This window comes from Phyllostomus discolor, chromosome 10, assembly GCF_004126475.2.
Source record: "Phyllostomus discolor isolate MPI-MPIP mPhyDis1 chromosome 10, mPhyDis1.pri.v3, whole genome shotgun sequence".
NCBI classification, from domain to species: Eukaryota; Metazoa; Chordata; class Mammalia; order Chiroptera; family Phyllostomidae; genus Phyllostomus; species Phyllostomus discolor.
This window is the reverse complement of record NC_040912.2, coordinates 44,138,750-44,163,543: the sequence shown is the minus strand read 5'-3', so window position 1 is coordinate 44,163,543 and position 24,794 is coordinate 44,138,750. Positions and strand designations below refer to the sequence as shown.

Here is a 24,794-nt window from a genome sequence, read left to right as displayed (position 1 = left end):
CACTAGAGCTGCTATGCCACACTCACAGTATCTTACTATTCCTGTAACCAACTAATGCCAAACGAACGGTTTTGTAAAGAAATTATAGATGTATACTAAAACAAAAGACAAACACAAACCAAAAAAATGGCTTTGGTCTACAATAAAAAGTGTGACTTTTATTCCATCTGAAAAGAGACGGAAGCACAACCAGGTCTATATTTTATTTATATATATTTATTTTCAATACATTAAATTTCATTTATTAATTTAATATGTATAGAGAGAGAAGGGGGGAGAGAGAAAAGGAGGAAGGAAGGGAGACAGAAAGAGAAACATCCATTTGTTTCACTTATTTATGCATTCATTAATTGATTCTTCTTTTATGTGTCTCGAATGATGATCAAACCCACAACCTCGGTGTATGGTGTCGACAAACTAACCAACTGAGCCACCCAGCCAGGCTTACCAGGTCTATATTTTAGAAATATAATTTTGGTAGCAGCATGGACAATAGTTTAGAAGAAGAAAGACTGGAGACAGATAGACCGAGTAAGGAAGAAAATAACTGACATAATCCAAGCTGACTTGAGGCCTAAAGGCAAGAATCAGTGGTAATGGAGAAGAGAAATGAACCAGAAATAATGGCTGACTGAATGTGGAGAGTGAAAGAAAGAGAGAAGTCAAAGAGTCCCAGATTTGTAGCTTGAATTGATAAGGTGGATAAGCAATGAAAGAGAGTGATACATGGGAGGATGGAAATGGGTGTTATAAGTCTGAGGTGTTTATGGCTATACTTTGGGATAATGAGCTGCGGTATGTAGACCAACTTCTTAAAGAGAATGTGAAAAATAATTCTGTCTGGTGGTGACATCCATCTGGCATTTGGACAAGAGTCAGGACAGAAAGATATGGGAATTGTTAGCATTTATATCAGAAGATACTGTGATGCAAAATATCACAAAGAAGTATGCAGAGTGAGATAAAGTGCAATGACATATCTCTAAGAATCCCCAACAGTTAAATGGAAGAGATGGTCATCAGCCTAAATGCAGAAGAGCAGGGAGAAGTAATGACCTGAGGTCGGGGGTTAGTGGCACAGAGATGAAAAGATTAGAGTGTGAGGAACTGAGGTGCTGGCAAATGTTTTGTACAAATCATGTACCAAAGGTTTCATGTTGGACAGGGAAAAAATATAGAAAGAGTAATTAGCGTAGGGTTGCCAGATTTATCAGGAAAAAAAAGGGACATCAGTTAATTTGGATTTCAGATAAAGAAAGAATAACTTTTTTTTTAAAGTAATGTATGCCCCAAATATTGTATGGGGCATACTCATACTAAAATTTTTTTCACTGTTAATCTGAAATTCAAATTTAACTGGGTATCCTGTATCAAGCAACCATAATTAGATGAAAAATAAAGACCTAGAGTATGGGAGCTATGCTGAGGTCAAAGGGCAAGGACATGGTGTCAAGGAGTCAGAAAGCCAAATATTCAGACACTGTCATTTATGACTTCAGAGATAGAAGAGTGATGAAAAAGATTAAGAAGGATCCATTGGAATTTGTGGATGAAACAGAATAGAAATGAGGTCAAGAAGAAACAATGAGGCAAAAATATTGGATGAATCACTAGCATAGACACTGGGATTTAGTTAAAATGATAGTTGGAAGTCCCTGACTAGTGTGGCTCACTGAGCTGGGAATGGCAAAGGTCATAAGTTCGATTCTGGTCAGGACACATGCTTGGGTTGCAGGCTAGGTCCCTGTTTGGGGGTGGGTGAGGGCAACTGATTGATGTTTCTCTCACACATTGATGTTTCTCTACCTTTCTTTCTCCCTCCCTTCCCCTCTCTCTAAAAATAAATAAATAACATATTTTTTTAAAAGAATTACCCAAGGACTTCCACTTCAGAGGTGGGGAGGAGACTGTCCAAGTAGGTACTGTGACTGATCTGGGCTTGAAAATTAAAAAGACTACGTAAAATGTTAAAAATAGATAGCTAGGTATGACCTGTCTGGTTTTGAAAAGAATGTTCTGGGTAGAATGAAAAACAGATTTGAGAAAACTAGAATATAATGAGACAAGAAATAAGGACAGTGTAGTCTTTCAGGTGAGAGAGGGTGGTACTTGGAATACAGTAGCAACAGTGGACATGGAATAGTAGATGGTTTTAGTGCTAGTAGAGATGAAGCCAGTAGGAATTGGTAAGAGCGGTGGGAATTTTCTCCTAGTTCAATGTTGTTAGGAATGATCTAGTTCAAAGGGAATGGCTGAACACATGGGAAACAGATAACAGTATGTTTTACAATAATAGTGCTTCCCTTAGACCTGGGTAAGGACCCTCTTTCTGCTGCAAATGGCAAGGTGCCTATCAAGGGGCCATGCCTGCCTGGAGCCTGCACTCCTCTTTCAGACTGGCTAGATCTAAGGGCAGACTCAGTTGCTGATTACATATCACTATTTGCAGGGGTGAGAGGTGTGGACATAAGCTTGGACATGTCGATTGCATGCATGCATGGTCCCTTTTTGTGTAGTAGGTGAAGAAACTAGGAATGGGAAGAGAATGGAGTCAGTGTGAATGGAGACATCTCTAAAAGTCTGAGAATTTGAAATTTAAACCTGGTGTTTTGGCTTATTATTTAAGTAGATTTGTACAGGTAGTAAAGTAGAATATATTTTTTAAAAAGCTTATCATCTTGATTTATAACTTACATATTTGGACATGTAATATGTGAGCCGCCATTACTATTCTTGCCCAGGCTCTACAAATTTCAAACAGTATAGTGCAAGGAGTAACAAATTCACACAGATGAAGTTCATGTTGTTAGCTGGGCCCTTATGTAGTCAGATTTTCTAGGCTTCTGTGTTGGAGATGAGGAAATAAGTAGTGCAAGTTTCCAGGCACTACATTAATGTAACTAAAAGACAGTTTTCTCTATCTGGAGGGTCAACAATTAGAAAGCTACTTTGATTGTAATGGTTTCAGTGTAATTTTGAAAAGCTTCTTGAATATGGGGGCAGGAGTTTAAAGTTTAAAGCATGCCAAAGGACCTTAGTGATCACGCAATCAAATTCGCTCAACAAATAAAATAGATTGACAGATGAAGCACCCTGGCTAAGGTCACAAAGTTAGCAGCAGATGATTTCCAGCTCTATCCTCTCTGCCCACACTTTCACAAATGCTACTTTTCATGAAGACATCTGCTGCCAGTCAATTCCAGCTACAAAGTTTTCACTTGCTTTCACTGCTATGTATTAAAGTGAATACTTTCATTTCAAAATTTGAAGGCACCCAACAAAAAAACCCCCCTATAAACCGATATTGAATTTTGACTACAAATAGTCTTAAAAAAGGAAAAACAAAAAGGCAGGGGGACAAAAATCCAACCTCATAAAGTCACAAGTATTGGCAATCTTGGATAGTTACTTTTAAACTATTTTCCGGAAAGTTTACAGGCACTTTAGGTGCCCTATTAGGACTCAAAATACCCTCCGAATGGTCATCTCCTGTATTGACTATTTTTATTTTTACCATCTATTCCTTTGACTTTCGATCTCATGTGAGACCTTAAATTTAAAACGTACTCCTCGTTTTGGTTGCAACCGTATTACTGTAACCTATCTCCCCAAATTCCTTATCTTCTAAATTAGGAATCAAAGTACAGGCTTACAAAATACTGAACACTCAAGATGATAACTAAACGCTGAAATACACTTTAAAAACACTTTGCTTTTCAAACATCTATAAATATCGCTAACGGATTTTTCTTAGCGAGTCTGACTTATAATTACAATAAAATTTAAATCTTTAAGGGTCCCATGACAAAAGTTACATCTCCACAGAGACTCTTACCTTCAAGCTCAGAAGTAATCCCAAAGTTTAGGTTCGCAAGAAGTTATCTCCCTCAAAATTTAGTTGTGACGTTTTTAGCAACAGTAACAAATTTTGTCAAAACACCAAGTGACTTTAAACCCCTCCCATCAACGGACCGCTACCAACGAGAAGGAACAGCTTAATTACCGGAAAAATTTTCTCCCTCGAGCTGAGTATCTGCGAAATGCAGCTTCCTGGGCTCGAACAGGCAGGGAGGGACCAAAAGGGCCCACGGGAAAAAAGAGAAAGTGATACAACGAAGTCACTGAAGCAGAAATGAGCGCGGCCAGGGCCCGGGCAAATTTTGGGGTCCGCAGCGCTGGTTCTTCTGAGACGTCGCCGGCCTCCAGAGTTCACACTGGCAGTAACTGCAAGACCCTCCCCTCGCAGCTCTCCTGGGCCACTCACTAATCACGCCCGTGGAGCAGTGACCTCCTAAGCGGGTCTACTCGGTGGTCCCGCCCCTTCGGCTCGAGATTCGCGCCTTTGACTGGTTTCTACAGGGATCCCTCAGGATGGTTCGCCCAATAAAGGGCCCGGCCGGTGGCCCGGACGCTCCGCCCCTCCTCCCGCCCCGCGCTTTGGGCCCGCCCCTGCCCTGCTCCCGGGAGCGGAGGAGAGTAAATACAACAGGAGCGCAAAATGGCGGAGCCGCTGAACCCAACGCACGGCGCAGCAGCCGCCGCCACCGTACCAGAGAAAGAGCCATTTGGCAAGCTGCAGACCGCCTCCCGGGACCCGCCAGGTCCTCTCTCCGCCAAGAAAGTCCGGACTGAGGAGAAGAAAGCGCCACGGAGACTGAACGGAGAAGGGAGCAGCGGCGGGAGCAGCAGGCAGCTGCAGCCTCCGGCTGCACCTTCGCCTCAGAGCTATGGCAGCCCCACGTCCTGGACCTTCGCCGCTCTGTCTCCTGCCCCCTCCCTGTCCTCTGCTCGGAGCAGTTTCTCTTTCTCTGCTGGCACGGCCGTCCCGTCCTCAGCCTCTGTTTCCTCGTCTCAGCCGCTGCCGCGCAAACTGCTGGTCCCTCCTACGCTGTTGCACGCTCAGCCTCACCCTCTCCTGCCGGCCGCCGCCTCCTCGGCGAACGCCAAGCCTCGCAGACCCAAGGAGAAGCGAGAGAAGGAAAGGAGGAGGCACGGCCTCGGCGGGGCGGGCGAGGCCGCCCGTGAGGAAAACGGGGAGGTGAAGCTGCTGCCGAGAGGTGGGTCCCGGTGCCGGGAGGGGTGCGGAGAGGGTACCTCGGCCCCCGCCACCCTGTCGTACCTGCGGGGTTGGAGCAGGGGGAGCATGGGGGCCTCGTGCGCCTGCCTGGAGGGGGCGGGAGGCGTCTGGTTTTCTGCAGTCATGCAGCCCTCGTGGGGACAGGAAATGGAGCTTGTAATTTCGGTCGCGGTCGAGGAGAATGGCCGAAACTCTCATTTTGTATATCGTTTCTGCCTCCCACTTAATACGCGGCAGAATTTGTAGAAATCGGTCTAGAAGACCGATCTAGGAATGTTTTGCTACCGAGGGAGATGGGAGGAAATGGGATCGTGAAGGGTTTTGTCTTGTAAAAGACGGTAGATTGATTAGACCGTTTAGTCTTGATCATGGAATTTCATATTTTTGACAAGGCTCTAGTGCTAGAGAATTCTGTCAAGAAAAGGGGTGTGGAGAGTATTGGCGTCAGCTGGAAGCTACCGGAGGCCTGAGTTTTTCATCCCTATTAGGGAAATGAGGTAGCGTGTAGGGCCCGAAGTGTGCAGTTTTATAAGGTACCCTCACTCCACTCTCTCTTCCGCTCCGTAGGCTTCAGTGTTTTGAGTGGTCTTGTTTGAAATACCATCCCTCAGAAAGAATTTTCAGCCATATATATTTTTTTTTCCTGCAGCAAATGATAAAATCAGGAGCGTTAACGTTTTAGGGTCAGAGCAAGTGGCTGTAAAATATTTGAGCATCAGAAAAAGGCAAATTATCTGTTCTTCTCAGACTCGGCTAGACAGTTTAAAAATGTAGGCTAGCCATATGATTTTTCAGAAAGCATTTCTTTTAAATAGATGTCCTTCCCATTTAGCTGTTGATGCACGAAGATCTTGACAGTGGTACAATATGGAGACGGGTTGAAAATTAGATATTTATATGACTAGGAGCTTAAAAGTGCATAGTGATCTTTAATATACATTGATACACAGTATTGTCAAAGTATTTTTGTGTTGAAAGGAAAAATAAAATGTCAAACAGTTCTAGCGTTGCTGATCGAATGGTAACTTACGTCATAAAAAATTCTCTATATGTTTGAATTGGAATGGCTATTTTCACAATTTTTAAAAATGCTGTAAACGAGTATGTAGCAACAATTAGTTATTTCTTGATGTTTTTGTCTGTAATAAAGCTTTGACATCTAAGCATAGCCATCAGGTACTCTGGCACAAGGTAAACATCTAAGCTTTGGAGAGTGTTACTTCTAGGAAAGTGGTTTTTGTACTCACTCTTAGTCTAGAATTCTAAGTGGTTAGTATTTTAAAGATATTTTGTCTTAATGGTTACAGTTAAAAGCTGTAAGTGCGTGGAAGTCTTGCGTTACTGTAAACAATGCATTTGCTTTTCTAAGTTCTTTGAATGAGGAAGTGAATATGAATGTAACATTGTCAGTGTATTGGAGAATGACTGAAAATAAATAAGCATTCTTTAACAATTCTGACTTAAAATATGGAGCACATAACTGGACCTTAAAGTGAAATGGCTCTTAAAAGAGAATTTTTTCTAGTATTTTAAATTACATTTAGAATCCTTTTGAAGGCTACAGCTTACCTTACCAAGCCTAAATATAGGCAGTGATAGCTTTTAGCTTTTCATTAAGATGTGGGGAAGTCCTGCCCCATGTGGCTCTGTTGGTTGGGTGTTCTTCTCCAAAGGGGAAAGGTCACTGGTTCTATTCCAGTTAGGGCACATGCCTGGGTTGTGGGTTCAGTGGCATGAGAGGCAACTTATGGATGTTGCTTGCCCTCTCTTCTTCCCTTCCCTCTTTCTTTTAAAATAAATACATAAAATCTTTTTTAAAAACCATGTGGGGAAGATGTTTTTCTGTGACCTATTTAGGATTCTTTGATTAATGACTAGAATATTAACATTTGTGAGATTTTCTTTCTTTTTTTTTACAAAAATGCTGCTATTTTTATTGAGAAAAACTAAAAATTAAAAGACAGAAAAATTGCTTTTCTGTCTTGAGGGTAAATTTAATGGTGAAAATATTAATTTGGGAGATGCCTATATCCTAAAGCTCTCATATAACCGAATTAAGGTTCTGTTTTAATTAATTAAGGAAGATTCATAAGCAACAGTGGTATTAAAATAGTATGATTATATAATGCATTCAGTATAGTTATGATTGCACATATAAAAGTCCTACTTTGTAATATAGTTCTTATTTCTCTGGGCTTTTTGTAAAAATCTTAGTGAATGGATAACCAGGTATTTTGTTTTAGGTATATATACTTCTTTTTAGTGTTACTCTAAGTTGGATAGTTCATAGGATGGTTCATTGCACCCCCTCAATTATCCTATATAGCTCACTGATTGAACAATCTGGATCAGAACTAGAAGTTAGCTATTAAGACACCTAAGCAAGGGATAAATCCTTCCTTCAAAAAACAAACAAAAATAAAAAAGGTCTATCCTCTCAACTTCATTAAGCAGTTAAACTCCTTTATTTGTAGTAGGACTTTTTTTTTTTTTTTTTTTTGGTCTTTTTGTCTTTAGTAATGATTGCTAATTGTGTTAAATGAAAATGTATATGAAAGGGCTTGGCAGGGCATTTAGTCAGTTTTGAGCCAGAAGAATGATAATTTATTTTTGTTAACCTCATGACAAATTAAAAGGTGGGTCAATTTAGATAGAGGAAGGATTGATTGACAGATTTGAAAGTTAGGAGTGATGAACAAGAGAATTATAAAAACATACCAGTGTAGGCCAACTTAGTGCGGGTTGATGTGTTACACACCTAAAGGCTCTGTCAGTGATGCAGCTGTCTGGCATGATAGTTTGAGTTATCAACTAAAAGTTATTGTAAAATATAATGTGCAAAACACTTTAGATTTTTGAAACTAGTAAGTAATCAGGCTTTGGTTCTTATAGAGGTAATTTGCTGAGCAGTTCATAGCTTATTTTCCTTTAAGACGGAATTGCTTACTGAATCAGTAGATGTGGCAGTAAAAGTGGAACAGGTACTAAAGGTATGCAACATTTAGAGTTATGTTATAACAAATGACAGAACAAACACATTATTAGGTAACAAAATACCTTAACTGATTCCAGTAACCAATAAAACATATATATGTCTTCTAATTTTTGTTAGTGTTTGCTTTTCACTTATTAACTTTATTTTCTTAGAATGACCCTGTGAAATATCCCAAGACAAAACTAGAGCATTTTACAGAATTTTTGACTTGAAAGTGTAGTTACAGAATTTAACTCTAATGAAAATAAAGGCTCTTCAGAATTGATTAATTTGAGGTAGAAATGTCAGTGATTTTAAAGGGGTAGATGTTCAAAAGGTTTTCAAACTAGACTTTCCCCATCTTTCTAATACTGTTATTCCATCATTTTAGGTTAAGTTTGTATTCATAGTTTTCATCATTATGACCAAATATTTACCACTACTGGGATAGTTTACCAAGAATTCATTTTCTTTTGTTGTTTTGTTCTTGTGTAACCTTTTGTTTTTCACGCCTCATTTTTTCATTTGGTTAGTTTTGTCTGGCAAAGCCTTTCTGTACTCTCCAGCAGTTTAAAAAAGTGCATCTCAGTATAATTTTCCACATGGTCAGATCTGTCAGATATTATTACTAGTTCCATTTGTTTCTGTAGCCATCCATCCCTTCTGTAGCTTTCTTTCTTCCTGCTTTGGTCTAGATTGTTTCCTTTTAGGCCTGCTGCAAAGCTGTCATTTTGGGACTTCTCTTAGCTGACATTCTGGGAATTTCTTTAGTTTTAGTTGAGTCCTTTTTTTCTGGATCCTGTGTCTTTCTTTATTCCTTTGTTTGGTTTTCTCTACTATTAGTATAAAAGACTGAATGGAAATATGTTTTTGGGATTTTATTTTTACCCTCACACTTGATTGATTGACTGTTGAGAGATTTCTATGTTGGAAATCATATTCCCTCAAAAGTTTGTAGGTCTTCCCTTATTGCCTGGCTTGCAATGTTAATGTTTCAAAATTTGATCTTCAAATAGTCTTTCGTTTAACTTTCTGGGAGATTTGAACTCTTTCGCTGGATTTTAACATTTCAGGTATCTTAAAAATGTTTTATGAGCTCTTGTTCTTTGTTACTGTATTATAGCATCTTGTTCCTTTTTCATGGGGTACATGTATGATCTCTTCAAGGGTATTAATCATGGTTTTTTTGACATGTTCTTCTGTTTTTGCTGGTTTTTTGTTGTTGTTGTTGTTGTTCCTCCGACTTCTTTTCTGTTTGTTTTGGTCTCTTGTTGTTGGAGGCTTTCTTCATATCTGTGTGATCCTTAGCAGTTCCTTCATAATCAAGAGAAAGTTTCAAAGGCAATAGGAAGCTCACTGGGCATGCACGAGCATGGCCTAGTGATTAATGAACTCCCATGTTTTTACTTTTACTTCTTTTCTCTGGTGGTGAATAAGAAGAAGATTCTCAGTTTCTTCAGATAAAAGTCCTTCATTTTTCCATTTGTGTGTAAGTGTAATAGTGAAGAGAGGAGGGGATTGGCAGAGGTTGTGAGTTTAGATGGCAGGGTACTTAGTAGTCCTGGATAGAGGAAGAAAGCTACAAGTCTCACCATTCAGTTTATAAATTTTCACTTAGTCTCCCTGTTTTTTTTTTTTTAAGAGATTTTTAAATTTATTTTTAGAGAGAGGAGAAGGGAAGGAGAAAGAGAGAAACAACAATGTGTGGTTGCCCCTCACACCCCCTACTGGGGACCTAGCCTTGGAACCCAGGCATGTACCCTGACTGGAAATTGAACCGGCGACCCTTTGGTTTAGCAGGGCAGCACTCAAACCACTGAGCTACACCAGCCAGGGCTTAGTATCCCTGTTTTCATACCAGCATTTCCCTTCCGTGTGGGATGCCCTCAAACCTGGAGCCACTCTGATTCAGTTTTGCTGGATACCGTATCTCTCATTCCCTTAGGAGTGTGTGTCTGTGTGTGGCAGGGGTTTGGGGAGTTGGTACTCCCCTCTTGCCTATTCTGAGCCTTTCTAGAGTACTGCAAAGTAAATACAATTTTTTGTTATCTCTTTTGTCCCTTTTGGTAGGACTTAACATTAATCTTCTGTTCTAAGTCACAATTCCACCATCAGTTTTCTGTCTTTATATATTATATTTCAGGTTATTGTTACAGTGTCTCCTACTTACATCAATGGTGGGATTTCTGATTCTTTTTCTTCCTACTTTTTGAGTAGGCTTTTCAAGAGGAGATCTTACATTTTAGCCTATTGTGAAAATAATTAAATGAAATATTGTAGCTTATATGAATTTTTTGTGTGATTGAAAATTGATTTAAAAAGTGCATTCTTATCAACTAATATTTTTATAACCTCAAACATTTCATGTTTGAAGATATACTAAACATACACATAAATTTTTTGAATTGTAGGTTGAAGGTAATTTTTATCATGAATTTTTTTTAAAGATTTTATTTTATTTATTTTTAGAGATTGGAGAAGGAAGTGAGAATGAGAAGGAGAGAAATGTCAATGTGTGGTCCCCCCACAGGGTACCTGACCAGCAGCCCAGGCATGTGCCCCAGCTGGGCATTGAACCAGTGACCCTTTGGTTCACAGGCCAGTACTCAATCTACTGACCCACACCAGCTAGGGTTATCATGAAATTTTTAATTAATACAAAAGAAACCAAAATCATGTTATGAATTCTGGGTCTACCTGTTATCCTCCTTCAGCACTTAGCAACATTTTACAATTCACATTTTACTTCCCCGCCTCCGCTTATTCTAACTGTTTTGCTCTGGTATTTTAAAGCACATTCCCAACATGTATCATTTCACCCTAAAATAACTAGGATTGAAATTTTTTCCATTACAGAAATAATGGTGCTTATAAAAATGTTAACAACACGTATATGTATACTTAAAAGAGTGAAATTCTCCCCTAGTGCCATACTATCATTAACAATTTGGTATATCCCCTCTGGAATAGATGTACTTGTATATTTTTAGGTTAACTGTTTAAAAAGTTATTGGTTACATTTATGATAAAATACATATAAAATTAACTCTTTTAGCCATTTTAAGTGTATAATTTAGTGGCGTTTAGCATATTCACACTATTGTGCAACCATTACCACTGTCCATTTCCAGAGCTTTTTTCTCTTCCCAAACCAAAATTCCATGTCCATTCAAGAATAACTGCCCCCATCATCCACCAGCCAGCCCTTGGTAACCACCATTCTACTTTCTGTCTCTATGAATTTGACTGCTCTAAGAACCTCATATGAGTGGAATCATAAAGTACTTTTTTCTTTTCTGACAGGCTTATTTCAATTAGTGTAATGTCTTTAAAGGTTCATCCTTGTTGCAGCATGTGTCAGAATTTCCTTTTTAAGGTTGAATAATATTTGTATGAATATACCACATTTTGTTTACCATTCATCCTTGGCGGATACTTGGGTTCTTTCACCTTTTGTCTATTATGAATAATGCTGCTATGAACATGGACGTACCAATATCTGTTCAGTATCAAGAAAGTAAATAATCTAAGTATACATAGTACCCATAACAGCTAAGTGAAGGAGATGCTTTGGAGTCAGTGTACATTCAGCCACATCAGCATAGGAAATAAAATACTGGGACTAGGTGGGCCTTTATTGAGTGCTTGCCATGTGCCATGGTATTATCTCAATAGTTTTAGATTAAAATTCTGAAGTTTTTGTAACTTGCTCAGATTTGCATAGCTAATATGTAAAGAATTCCATGGTTCCCTGATGGGAGGGGTGTTGGGGGAATGGTGAAGAGGTGAGGGGATTAAGAAGTAAAAATGTATAGTTTCAGAATAGCCATGGAGATGTAAAGTACTGTATAGGAAATGGACTAGCCAAAGAATTTGTATGCATGACCCATGGACATAAGGTGTGGGTATTGTCTGAGGGAGTGGGGGGAGCTGGGGGGAGCTGGGTGGAGGGGAGGAGAGGGGGAAAAATTGGGACAACTGTAACAGCATAATCAATAAAATATAATTTAAAACTGATTTGTTAATACACAAAAATTCAGAGCTGCAAATACTATAAATTCAAATTCATTGGTATGACTAGAATCTTATGGTAAACACTTTTTTGGGGGTAAGATTTATTTATTTATTTTTAGGAAGAGGGGAAAGGAGGGAGAAAGAGAGGGAGAGAAACATGTGAGAGATTTTGTTGCCTGTTGCAAGCTCCCAACTGGGAGCCTGGCCTGCAACCCAGGCATGTGCCCTGACCAGGAATCGAACCAGCTACCTTTCCGTTCTCAGGCTGGCGTTCAATCCACTGAGCCACACCAGCCAGGGCAAGAATCTTATGGTAAACATTTTTCTTGAATTTTTAATTAACTGTAGTTTGATAATTTAGTTCACAATAGTTTGAATTTTGAAAAGCTACATACAGAATGCTTGCAGTTAAAGATTCATTGTGGTCCCATTACAATTGGCAATTATTACAGTATTGGTAACATGGGCCAAAAATAAAAAATCCTTACTAATTTCTTTTTATATAGTGGGTATATTATTATAGTGTGTTAAATACTATATATAGTTCAAAATTATAGTGTTTATTTCATAAAGTCCTGTGTTGACTAATATAAATGAACTTATTCACCCATATAAATTCCCATTTAACTAGATTATGTCAATTCCTTCTGAGCAAGCGTCCTTTTAGTCTTTGTTTTATGATCTTTGCCTTGTACTTAATGATTGGTTTGATAAAAAAATAATTTTTTATTAATAAATTAATTTTATCTCTGCTGTTCACATTACAAATTGGGTAGCTACTCTTTAGCTTTAAAAAAAAAGATTTTATTACATTTTTAGAGAGAGGAGAAGGAAGGGAGAAAGAAAGGTAGAGAAATATGAAAGAAAGGAAAACATTGGTTGCCCGCCCCCCCTTTTTAAGATTTTATTTATTCATTTTTAGATAGAGGGGAAGGAGAGAAACAACAATGTGTGGCTGCCTCTTGCAGGCCCCCGACTGGGGACCCAGCCTGCACATGCCCTAGACCTGGAGTTAAACCAGCAACTTTTTGATCCTTAGGCCAGCACTCAACCACTGAGCCATATCAGCCAGGACGATTGGTTGCCTCTGCAGTCCTGGCCGTGCCCTCTACTGGGAAATGAACTGGTGACCTTTTGCTTTTCAGGACGACACACCACCAACTAACTGAACCATACAGGTCAGGGTCTCTTTAGCTTTTTTATAGCATGGGTATACTTTCTTTAGGTGTTACTTAATTTAGAGCCACTTTGACTGGTTAGACATGTGTAGTAATATTCTGGAAAGCAAATGTCCTGGGTTCATTTTATGGTGAATCATTGATGTATTTTATATCTTAAGGGAATAAATATTCACCATTTTTCAGTTTTCTTCTTTGAGGATGAAGAAAATATTGGAATTAATAAATTCTGTCAGCCTCGTCTGAGATGGGCAACAAGCTGGTGAAGTGAGTACTTAGGCACAACTTGAACTATATTATAGCTTCTTGATTATAGAAACAACCATAACAATACTTAACATTTACAGAACTGTGTTCAGCATTTACATATATATTTTATTTAACTTTCACAACTTTTAAGAAGTTTAGTCAGATATTAGCCTTTTATAAGCACTGTGTGGAAGCTCAGAAGGTTTAGGTAACTTGTCCAGGGATGTTAAATAAATAGTAAATCTGAGTTTCAGATCTTTAGATAGTTTGATTTCAGAGCTCCAGCTCTAAGCTGTGCAAATTGTGTTAATATATTTTGTCTTCATCCAGTAATGAATCTTTCATTGTGAGAAAGTTTGCCAAATAAATGAGCTGGGTTTTGATGGAAAAATAGGACTTGGGTAAATGGAGATGAAGGGATAGTAACTTGTTAGTCAGGGAGATGGTGTGAACAATATTGCAGAGACAGGAGTGTACATGGCATGTTCAGTAGCCTGCAAGCAGAACCGTATGGCTGGTTTGGGGATTTGTACGAAGTTGGGAGGTAGGATCAAATGGCAATTGAATATCTTCCACAATCTGCCTTTTATTTGCCAGGACACGGACTTTAGGTTTCATTCTCTGGTCAAAAACAGCAAGGCACAATTGTTTTAGTAGGTTGATAATATGTCCAAATTGGTAATTTCAGTAGCATTTTGTAGGGTGATTGAGAAAAAAAATTAGAGACTGGAATATTGAAGACTACTGTAGTAGTGAAATGATGTGATTTTAGTGACAAAATGAGTGGTACTCGTGGACATGGAAAGGAAAAGATTTTGGGAGGGAGTATATGATAGGCCACTATGATTATCTAATACACCCTTAGCAAGAAAGGAGAATTTATATATAATTCTGTGGTTTCAGATGGAGAGAATAAGCATATCATTAAAAAATATGGATATGAGTTTAAGATGCAGGCAAATACCTCATATAGAGTTCTGTTATCAGATGTGAATCATATTAGTGGTAGTCAACAGGTAAGGTTTGAAAATGTTCTGTGTATAGATCTCTTCAATTAGTGTCTGCATTTGGGTGTGGAGGGGACCCTTTTAAAAGTCTCCTTACAGTGGCAGATAGCAGTGGTAGCTTTTTTGAGGAGCAAAAATCTCTGACCCTCTGTTAGTTCTTAGGTAACTGGTTGTTCACTGCCTTTTTATTTTTTTAAGAACTTTTTTACCTTCACCTGAGGACATGCTTATTCATTTTAGAGAGAGGGGAAGGGAGGGGGAGAGAGAGGGAGAGAGACATTCGTATGAGAGGAAAAACAGCAATCTTTTGCCTCTCCTATGCTCCTGGACTGGGACTGAACCTGCTACCTATGCATGTGCCCTGATGAAGGAATTAAACCTGTGACCTGGTTTACAGGTGACGCTCCAACTGTGTCAAATGGGTCAGGTCTGTTCACAGACTTTAAAAGATCTCTAAAAAACCCAAGATTAACCCTAGCCAAGTGGCTTAGGGTTGGAGCTTCACTCTATACACCAGAAGTTGAAGATTCAATTCCAGGTCAGGGTACACTCTGCTGCAGGCTCACTCCCCGATCAGGGCACAAATGGGGAGGCAAGTGATCCATGTTTCTTTCTTTTTTTTTTTTAATGTATTTTATTGATTATGCTATTACAGTTGTCCCATTTCCCCCCTTCTCTCCCCTCCACCCTGTACCCCCTCTCCCACCCACGTTCCCCCCCTTTAGTTCTTGTCCATGTGTCATACTTATGAGTTCTTTAGTTTCTACATTTCCTGTACTATTCTTGCCCTCCCCCTATCTATCTTCAACCTACATTCTATGCTACTTATTCTCTGTACTTTTTCCCCCTTGCTCTCCTCCTCCCACCCCCTTGCTGCTCCTGTTCCCATCCCCTTCTCTGGGATCCTGGGTTGCGCACTCTAGCCCTCTATGTGCCCTCCATTTCTGTGGTTCTGTTCCTGTTCTAGTTGTTTGCTTAGTTTCTTTTGGTTTTGCTTTAGGTGTGGTTGTTAATGTGAATTTGCTGACCTTTTACTATACATGTTTTTTCTGTATCTTCTTTTCTTAGATAAGTCCCTTTAACATTTCATATAATAAGGGCTTGGTGATGATGAACTCCTTTAACTTGACCTTATCTGAGAAACACTTTATCTTCCCTTCCATTCTAAATGAGAGCTTTGCTGGATAGAGTAATCTGGGATATAGGTCCTTGTCTTTCATGACTTGGAATATTTCTTTCCAGCCCCTTCTTGCCTGTAAGGTCTCTTGAGAAATCAGCTGACAGTCTGATGGGAACTCCTTTGTAGGTGACTGTCCCTTTATCTCTTGCTGCTTCTAGGATTCTCTCCCTCATTTTTACCTTGGCTAATGTAATTATGATGTGCCTTGGTGTGTTTCTTCTTGGGTCCAACTTCTTTGGGACTCTCTGAGCTTCCTGGATTTCCTGGAAGTCTATTTCCTTTGCCAGAATGGGGAAGTTCTCCTTTATTATTTGTTCAAATATGTGTTCATTCTGTTGCTTTTCCTCTTCCCCTTCTGGCACCCCTATGATTCGGATGTCGGAACGTTTAAAGGTGTCCTGGAGGTTCCTAAGCTTCTCCTGGTTTTTTTTTTGAATTCTTATTTCTCCATTCTTTCCTGTTTGGTTGTTTTTTTTGTTCCTTCTGGTCCACTCTATTGTTTTGAGTCCCAGTTTCCTTCCCATCACTATTGGTTCTCCGTGCCCTTTCCTTCATCTCTTTTATGGTAACCTGCATTTTTTCATCTAATTTGTGCCAAAAATCAACCAATTCTGTGAGCTTCTGGATCACCAGTGTTTTGATCTGTGCATCTGATAGATTGGCTATCCCTTGGTCACTCAAAAGGATGAGTCCTGGGGCATTGATCTGTTCTTCTATTTGAGACATGTCTCTCTCTCTCTTTGTTTTTGGGGGGCGGGGTGTCTGGTCGCTCCTGTTATGGTGAGGGGCGGAGCCTTAGGTGTTCACCAGGGCTGGGCACCCCAGTCGCTAGATTGTGATGTTGTATGTGGGGGCGGGAGTGGGAGGGAACAATGGTGGTAGCTCCATTCTCCTGGGACCTCAGTCCCTTCTCTGGGATCCTGGGTTGCGCACTCTGCCCTGCTCCACAAATACCACCTCACTGGGACTCCCAGCTGCCGCTTGGGTACTCAGGGTCCACCCGCTGCAATCTTGTGCTCCCCAGATGCCTTACATGCTCCCGGTTGCCTTATGTGCCCAGTTCTCCCTGTTCTCTGCGCGACTTGACCTGCACCCGGCTGCTCCTCTCTGCCCCTGCTACTGGTCTGGATGAACGGGTCTACTTCAACTTCTTGGCTTTCCGACTTCCATTAAGATAAATTCTCTGTCAGTTCTGGGGGTTATTCTGGCTCTAAATTGTTGTTGTTCTAATCTTGGTTGTGCGTGGAGGTACGGTGTGTCCACCTATGCCTCCATCTTGCCAGAAGTCTCTTCTGGTATATTTTTAAAGGTTTTTAAAAATTTATTTTATTTCTGATTGTTTAGAGAGAGGGGATGGGAAGGAGAAAGAGAGGGAGAGAAACTTTGATGTGAAAGAGAAACATTGATTGATTGCCTTCTGAAGGTATCCTGACCTGGGACAGAACCCGCAACCCAAGCGTGTGCCCTGAATGGGAATGAAACTGGGAACCTTATGGTTAGCGGAATGACTCCCAAGCAACTGAGCCATACTGACTGGGGCTGGTATTTTGTTTTATTTTGGGGAGCTTGTGTGGATTATTTATGGCATATAAGAAAGCTGTTGTTTTTTCTACATATACTTATAATTTTATAGCAGTGAAAGGTTATTTCTAATTAACAGATTAAATTATAGTAAGACATTCTGTAATATTCAGGATGTGATTTCTTTGTGGTTCTTCAAGCATGTGTTTGTCTTTGATTTGAGTTCTCTGTTAGCAGAGTATAACTATTCAACTTGGTAAGCATTTCTAGTAGTTAGATGCTATGGTAGATGTGAGCAAAAATGACAAAATTATTAATGTACAGTACTTGTTTTCAAGTAGCTTTCAACATTCCAGCAGGATACTAGTAAAAGTAATTATAACATTCAATGCAGGAAGTTAAATACCATAAGACAGACAGAAAGTACTGGTGGTACTAGAGGGAGTAGGGGCAGACAGATATTAAGAAAGGGAGAAGAATGCAGGAGGGAGGAGGGGATGTTTGAGTAAAACTTTGAGTGACGGTGTGGTAGGATTTCAATAAAGAGATAAAGGAGTTTTAGGTAGAGAGATTATGTAAGTGTAACATTCATGGGAACTAGATAGGTGAACTATGCAATGTCACAAAAGCTAAGGGAGGACATAATTTTGAGATACTTGATTCTCTTTATTATATAATAGCTCGGATATATATTGCTCAGCACTTTTATTGTAGCCCTTTACTCTTAGATTTAAAAATATCTATGTTTTATAAGACAAGTTCTATTTTGACATTTTTGTGAATGTCTTGTACATACTGGGTTGGCCAAAAAGTTCATTTGTGGGTTTTGTTTTTTATTTTTTTGGTAAGATGGCTCCAGTTGTCTTTAACTTTTTGAAACAATTTTGTTTGTATTGTGACAGCTGTCATATCAGTGTGCATTTAAAAGATTTTATAAAAATTGGTGAATTTTTTGTAGCCATTTTAATACTGAATATAGAAGGATATAAGCAACATTTTGGCATATCATGCTTTATTATTTCAAGAAAGGTAAAAATGCAACAGAAACACGAGAAGATTTTTGTAATGTATGGAGAAGGTGCTGTGACTGCTGGAACATGTCAAAAGTGGTTTGCAAAATTTCATGTTGGAGATGTCTTGCTGGACAGTGCTCCACAGTTGGGTATACCAGTTGAAGTTGATAGTGATGGAATCAAGACATTATATGAGAACAGTTATTGTCATGCCACATGGGAGATAGCTGACATACTTAAAGTGTCCAAATCAATAAAGTTATTGGTGAAAATGAAAAGTGTCTTTTATTTGAGAGAAAAAAACTAAGTGAACGTTTTGGCCAACCCAATATATAACTTATTCAAAAAACCTTCTTCATTAACTATAAGAAGAATTTGTAAAGGCTGCATTATGTATTGCTATGTTACAAACTAACCTTAAACATGATGGCTTAAAACAATTACCATTTTATATCTGATGATTTTTTTAAAAGATTTTATTTATTTTTTATAGAGAGGAAGGGAGGGAGAAAGAGAGGAAGAGGAACATCAATGTGTGGTTGCCTCTTGCACATCCCCTACTGGGGACCTGGCCTGCAACCCAGGCATGTACTCTGACTGGGAATTGAACTGGTGACCCCTTGATAAGCAGGTTGGTGCTCAAGCACTGAGCCACACCAGCCAGGGCTATATCTGATGATTTTGTGGGTCATGAATTCCAACAGGATTGACTAGGTGATTTTGCTTCATGTGGGGTTGCTCAGTGGTGTTCAGTTGGTGACTGGTCTTGTCTGGTAGGTCTAACATGACTCTGTTCATGTACCAGTTGCCTTGTCAGATGCTGAACTAAGCCCCTCTTTTTTCATGTCATTTCAAAGCCTTTCCATATGATCTCTTCATCAGGATAGTTGGATTTGTTACATGGCAACTTAGGATTCCAAGAGACCTAGGTGGAAGGAAGTATATTTATAACCTCGCTTTGGAAGTCTGAACTAGTTCCTCCCTATATACATATTAGGGCCTTAGGCCTTAATATGTGGGAGAACTCCATCCCGCAGAGTTCTCCCAGCTGCTGGGGATGAGAATAAGACTACCAAGACATGATCTGCTTGGGGAGAAAAGGCTGGCTAATCTCTCAGAGGAGAAGAGCCCTGAGCACCTTTTCCCTTGGGCTTTTATTGAGTTTAGCTTGCATAGAAATACATATCAAAGAAAGGAGATACGGTTTACAGATGACATTTCTGGGACCAGGAGGGTCCTTTTGAGTCAGGGTCTGGTAGACATAGTGATGCCAATCAGCCATAAAATCTGAGGAAAGAAACTCTTTTTGTGCTTGGACCCTAAACATTTAGTATACATTGACTTGAGGGCATTCTTAACAAAGCATCCTTTCACAGGATTTAATGCATTCTTTCTGAGGTCTGATTGCCTCTGGGAACCACCTGTTCCAGCACAGGGTTGCATCCACCTCTGGCATTCTTTCAGGCTTGAGTCAAACGGGGAAAGCAAGGCTGCCAAGGGATTAGGAGACTTTTTATGGATAGAATGAGGACTCAGGCTATGACAAAGCCAAGGGGTAAGGGTCTTTTGTCCCTTCTCTATAGTCCCCTAAGTCCTTCCCTGATGGCCCCTTCAAGACTGTGCCTGTCTTAGGTTGTTCCTTCCTTGAGGAATCTTACCTGTCATTGGCTCACCAGTTATCTGCCCAGGCCAAGCAGGGTGAAGTAAAGGGGTGCAGAGGCTGTGCCTCTGATGGGAGGATAAGTTTTGTCTCCTTAGTGGCTTATGGTCCCAAGGTCTCTTTACTTAGTCCTAGCCGTGGGACCTTCTCACCTGTTGGTGAGGCTACAGCTCCTCAAACCAGGCAGGATGGTTCCCAACATTAATAGATATATTTGTATCATAAAAATTCACTTAGAGCATATTCTAAATTGAACTAAAAATAGATGAAGCACCTATATGAGAGTTACACAGTGATACTAGCTAAATATATGTTTTTAAAATTTATAACTTTAATTGGTTGTATGGAAAAATATAATTGAGAGTTAAAACAAGAGCAGTGGTTGCCACATATATTGTTATCATTAACCAGAAAGAACTATATGATTTACAGTTTTCATTATATGTTAGAATTTTGATTAAATTGTATAATTGTATAATGTTGATTTAGAGATCTAGAATGCCCCAAGTTGTATGTGAGTCATATTTTACATGGTAACTAGAGTAGAAGACTCAGTGACTATAGTGATTTAATTCTGTATAATGTCTCTACTTCATGTCTTAATTTTACAATATACTGAAAGCAGAAGTAATTGTACTTCTGTTTTGGAGGCAGATCTTTCCTTGGTAGCTCAGTGAGGAAAACCTGACCTAAAATTTTTAATAATGGCAGGAGAGGGAGCCCAAACCATTTTTCCATGGATTGGCTTTCATGTAGGTATGTATGTATGTATTTTTTGTTTTCTCTTCTTTCTGTGTTTTTGTGACTACTATTGCTATACTATTTTATCAATATGCATGTTACTAGATGCTTTCCTAATAAAATTCTTCTCTTTGTATTTAATAATAATACATTTGTCAAATACCTATTATGTATTGGGCATAGTGTTGAAAATAATGCATTTATCTCCTTTAATCCTCATAAAAATATTAAAGATAGTGCTATTATCTTTGCCTGATAAGAATACCTCAGTATTCTTATCTGTCAAAACAGTTAGGTAACTTATTTTGTGTCAGTTGGTCAGTTAGTGGCAAAGTAAACATGTCTAAGTACAAAGCCTCAGCTATTTCCACTGTATTAGAGTACATTTAAGGTTTCTTAATCCCCAGCTGTCTTAAACTGTCCTATTTTCAAAATTCTGTTCCTTTGGGGTTGGAGTGGTTCTTGAGTATGATAGTGAAAGCAACCCATTTATTCCCAAATCATAAGAGAGATAAGTATTGTACAGTTTGAATTTTCTCATAATATCTATAGGCAGAACATTTTTGCATTACTGTACAAAATATAGGAAGTTGTTACTGTATGAATCATTGTACTAAGTTTTTCCCATTATAAAATAGAAACATAGAATGCTGGCCGGTGTGACTCAGTGGATTGAGCACCAGCCTGTGAACTGAAAGGTCACTGGTTCAATTTCCAGTCAGGGCACATGCCTGGGTTGCAGGCGAGGTCCCCAGTTGGGGGAGTGCAAGAGGCAACCAATCGATGTATCTTTTGCACATTGATGTTTCTCCCTCTCTTCCTCCCTCTTTTTTCTTCTCTCTAAAAGCTAATAAATAAAATCTTAAAAAAATAATAAAAATAAAATAGAAATATAGAATCAATGAATATTGCAAAAGAAAAGGGGTCTTCAGAGATTAGTTAGTATAAGCCCCTTGCCCTTCTCCATCCAGCCCCTGTATTCCCCACCCTATCCTGGCCTTTACCACATTGTTGTCTGTGTCCTTGGGCTATGCTTTATATACATATATGTTCTTTGGCTAATCTCTTCTGGGGCCCCCGTCCCCCACCCCCTTGCCTCTGAGATCTGTCAATGTATTCCATGTATACTTGCCTCTGGTTTTATTTTGTTCATCATTTTGTTTTGTTCATTACATTCTGCATGTAGGTGAGATCATATGGTATTTGTCTTTCTCTGACTGGCTTATTTCTCTCAGCATGATAATCTCTAGGTCCACTTACGCTGTTGCAAAGGTAAGAGTTCCTGTCTGCCTCATGTTTGTCAGATCTTGGCCATCTCTTAATTAGGAAGGGAGGGTGTTCTTCCCTGCCCTGGTTTCTGGAACCCATTTCTACATTATTCCTTGTCTTATTGTGGAACTACAAGGTCTGTCCAGAAGGTCCTTATTACTGCATCATGGCTAGAGGTAGAAGCCCCTGTATATTAAGTTTAGAGTGTTAATTTAATAGAAAATATATAAAGTACTATTTTTATAATTTTTTAAATTAAATACCATGATTTTTAGAATGTATGAGGTCTGTCCAGAAGATATCCAGGCAAATAATATGAAAAAATGGAGACATTTATTGAAGAAGATACAAGAAACATTGTACACAGGACAATGATGCCTCAGTCCCTTTCAAAGTAGGCACCTTGGTGCCTCACACAGTTCTCCCAGATGCCCTCAACGGCCCCATCGTATTTTCCTGAATCTTGTCAATGGTCTGAAGTCTCTTTCCTTTCAAAGGTGATTTTAGTTTTGGGAAAAGCCAGAGGTTGTAAGGCATCAAACCTGGACTCTACGGGGGTGGGGTGGGGGGGTGGGGGGGGGCTGAGTCATCTGGGTGATTAGATGTTTTACCAAAAATCTCTCCCTGAGATGTGATGCATGAGTGGGTGTGTTGCTGTAATGAAGCTGCCAATCACCAGTTGCCCATAGCTGTGGCCTTCTGAATCATCCAAATAGTTTCTGAGGACAAATGCTCAAGCTTAACACAAAACTTGGTGCAGGTTCTCATTACAATCTGCTCTACTTTTTCAGTCATTTTGAATGTGATGGCTACAGAGTACACAGGCTCCTTCAACAGTGTCTACTGCCCCCACTTACTACTACAGTGAAGTTTTCATTGTTCACACATGTGCATTCCAGTCCACTCTCCTTGGCTGCCAGGTTACATCGATGTCACACAAACCGTTCTCATTATATTATTCTGGACAGACTTCATACACATACACATAGAAAAAAGACTGTATGGCTTATATTTAAAAACCTAAATATACTATATGCATTTTTCTATAATTTGCTCTTTTTACTTAACAGAGATTTATGCAAAGGAAATTTAACATTACATAGTGTTAAATTTATATGCATATGTACACACCTGTGTGAATCTTGTGTATTTCTTTTAATTATGTTTTACCCTTATAAATTTATATAAATAAAAATTTTAGTAAGTTTTTACTTTTAAAATAATATTAGGTTTACAGAAAAGTTTCAAAGTTCCCCCAAAACTCTATACTCACTCTCCTTTTATTAAAATTTTACATTTGTATAGTATATTTGTCATAATTAATGAACTGATATTGATACATTATCATTAACTTAAAAACCATCCTTCTTTCAGATTTCCTTAATTTTTACCTAATGCCCTTTCTCGGTTCAAGGATGCCCACCAGGATACCACATTGCATGTAGTCGTCATGTCTATTTATGCTCCTCTTAGTTATGGCAGTTTCTCAGACTGTGCCTGCTTTTGGTGACTTTGACAGTTTGAGGAGTATTGGTCTGGTAATTTGTAAAATGTCCCTCAATTGGGATTTGTCTGATTTGTGTGTGTGTTTAGACTGGGGTTATGGGTTTTAGGGAGGAAGACCATGACTTTAGACTGGGATTACGGGTCTTGGGGAGGAAGACCATGACTTTGTAAATTATAAAATAAAATTTAATTTAAAAAAATCAGACAATGCTGAAAGGTTTATAGTTAGAAATGGTCCTGATTCTGTCCATTCCTTGACCCAAGCTCTTTTATTTCTCCTTAGTAACTCTTTTGCTTCTCATCCTTGAATTCCAGCTTTCTGAATAACATGCTCATATTACTTTTTGTGGGGGTTGATCATTTTTAGATGTATACTGCATTCTTGTTAATATAAATAAGAATTTAGCACTTTTAAAAACAACCTGGCTTCTTTTCTATTTCTCTCAATAATTTCATAACCTTAACCTTTCTCAATAATAACCTTAGTTAAAGTAATAATCAGTGCTTGTTATGACTTACTGTTCAATGCGGATCAGAGATCCTTTTCTGTATGGTCTTCTTGGTTTTCATATAGTTAACAATTGCCTCTCTTTTTCATTTATATGTATACCTATTGCTTCATTTTTCTGCCTTGTTCTCTGTGTTCTGTGATAAGAGTTAATCTGGCAATTCCTCTTTATCCCTGGAAATCTTGTTTCACAGTGCTCTGTTCTTGTACTTTGATATGAGCTGGTTGATTATTTTTTTGAGCCAGCTGCATAGCTTTCATACTGATGAAAAGTGTGCTTTCATACTGATGAAAGTGTGCTTTCTTGTGCTGAGTCCCGATTCCTTGTTCTAATGTCTTCCTCCATTATGCTCAGTTTACATGAGCACACCCTCAAGTAACTTCCTAAGAAATGATCCATGTTTGGTAAAAATTTTTAAACTTGCTTGTCTGCAAATATCTTCCTTTATACTTGACAGTTTGGCAGATTGTAGAATTTTAGGTTAAAAATTATTTTCATTCAGAGTTTTGAAGGCCCTGTTGTATTGCTTTCTATCATCTACTGTTAATGTTGAAGAGTCCAGTTCCACACTGTTACTGATCTCTTATATGTGTTCTCTTCCACCTCCCTATCCCCAAGTCTGGAGGTTTTTAAGATCTTTTTATATACCCAGTGTAATGAAATTTCATGATGGTGTGCCTGGTGTGTGTGTGGGAAGGGGGCTATGATGGTGACTTCCATGCTTTGTACTCATCCTTTGACAGAATCTTCATTTTGGAAACTGATCTTTTCTAAGAAAATATTTTTTATTGTGTTTTAAAATATAGTTTTATTCCCTATAAAATTATGTTCTTTTTTCTGAAGTTTTAGTTAATTTGATATTAGATCTCCTGCAGATAGATGCTTTAGGTCATCTT

The 24,794-nt window shown here is 38.9% G+C and overlaps 1 protein-coding gene and 1 long non-coding RNA gene across 2 annotated transcripts in view; one reads left to right on the top strand and one right to left on the bottom strand.

Moving 5' to 3' along the window:
- Positions 1–1,779: 1,779 nt before the first annotated feature.
- On the bottom strand, positions 1,780–4,294 carry LOC118497094. Its single transcript, XR_004899645.1, has 3 exons — positions 3,836–4,294; positions 2,323–2,325; positions 1,780–1,810 (listed from the first exon to the last, which is right to left on the bottom strand). It is a non-coding gene; the product is annotated as an uncharacterized LOC118497094 (long non-coding RNA).
- A 163-nt stretch (positions 4,295–4,457) lies between these two features.
- RSBN1L (round spermatid basic protein 1 like) overlaps positions 4,458–24,794 on the top strand; it is a 74,573-nt gene continuing 54,236 nt past the window's right edge. Inside the window, exon 1 of the mRNA XM_028525376.2 lies at positions 4,458–5,057. Within this exon, the coding sequence (XP_028381177.1) occupies positions 4,499–5,057 (559 nt within the window). The 5' untranslated portion in view covers positions 4,458–4,498. The remainder of the gene's footprint in view (positions 5,058–24,794) is intronic.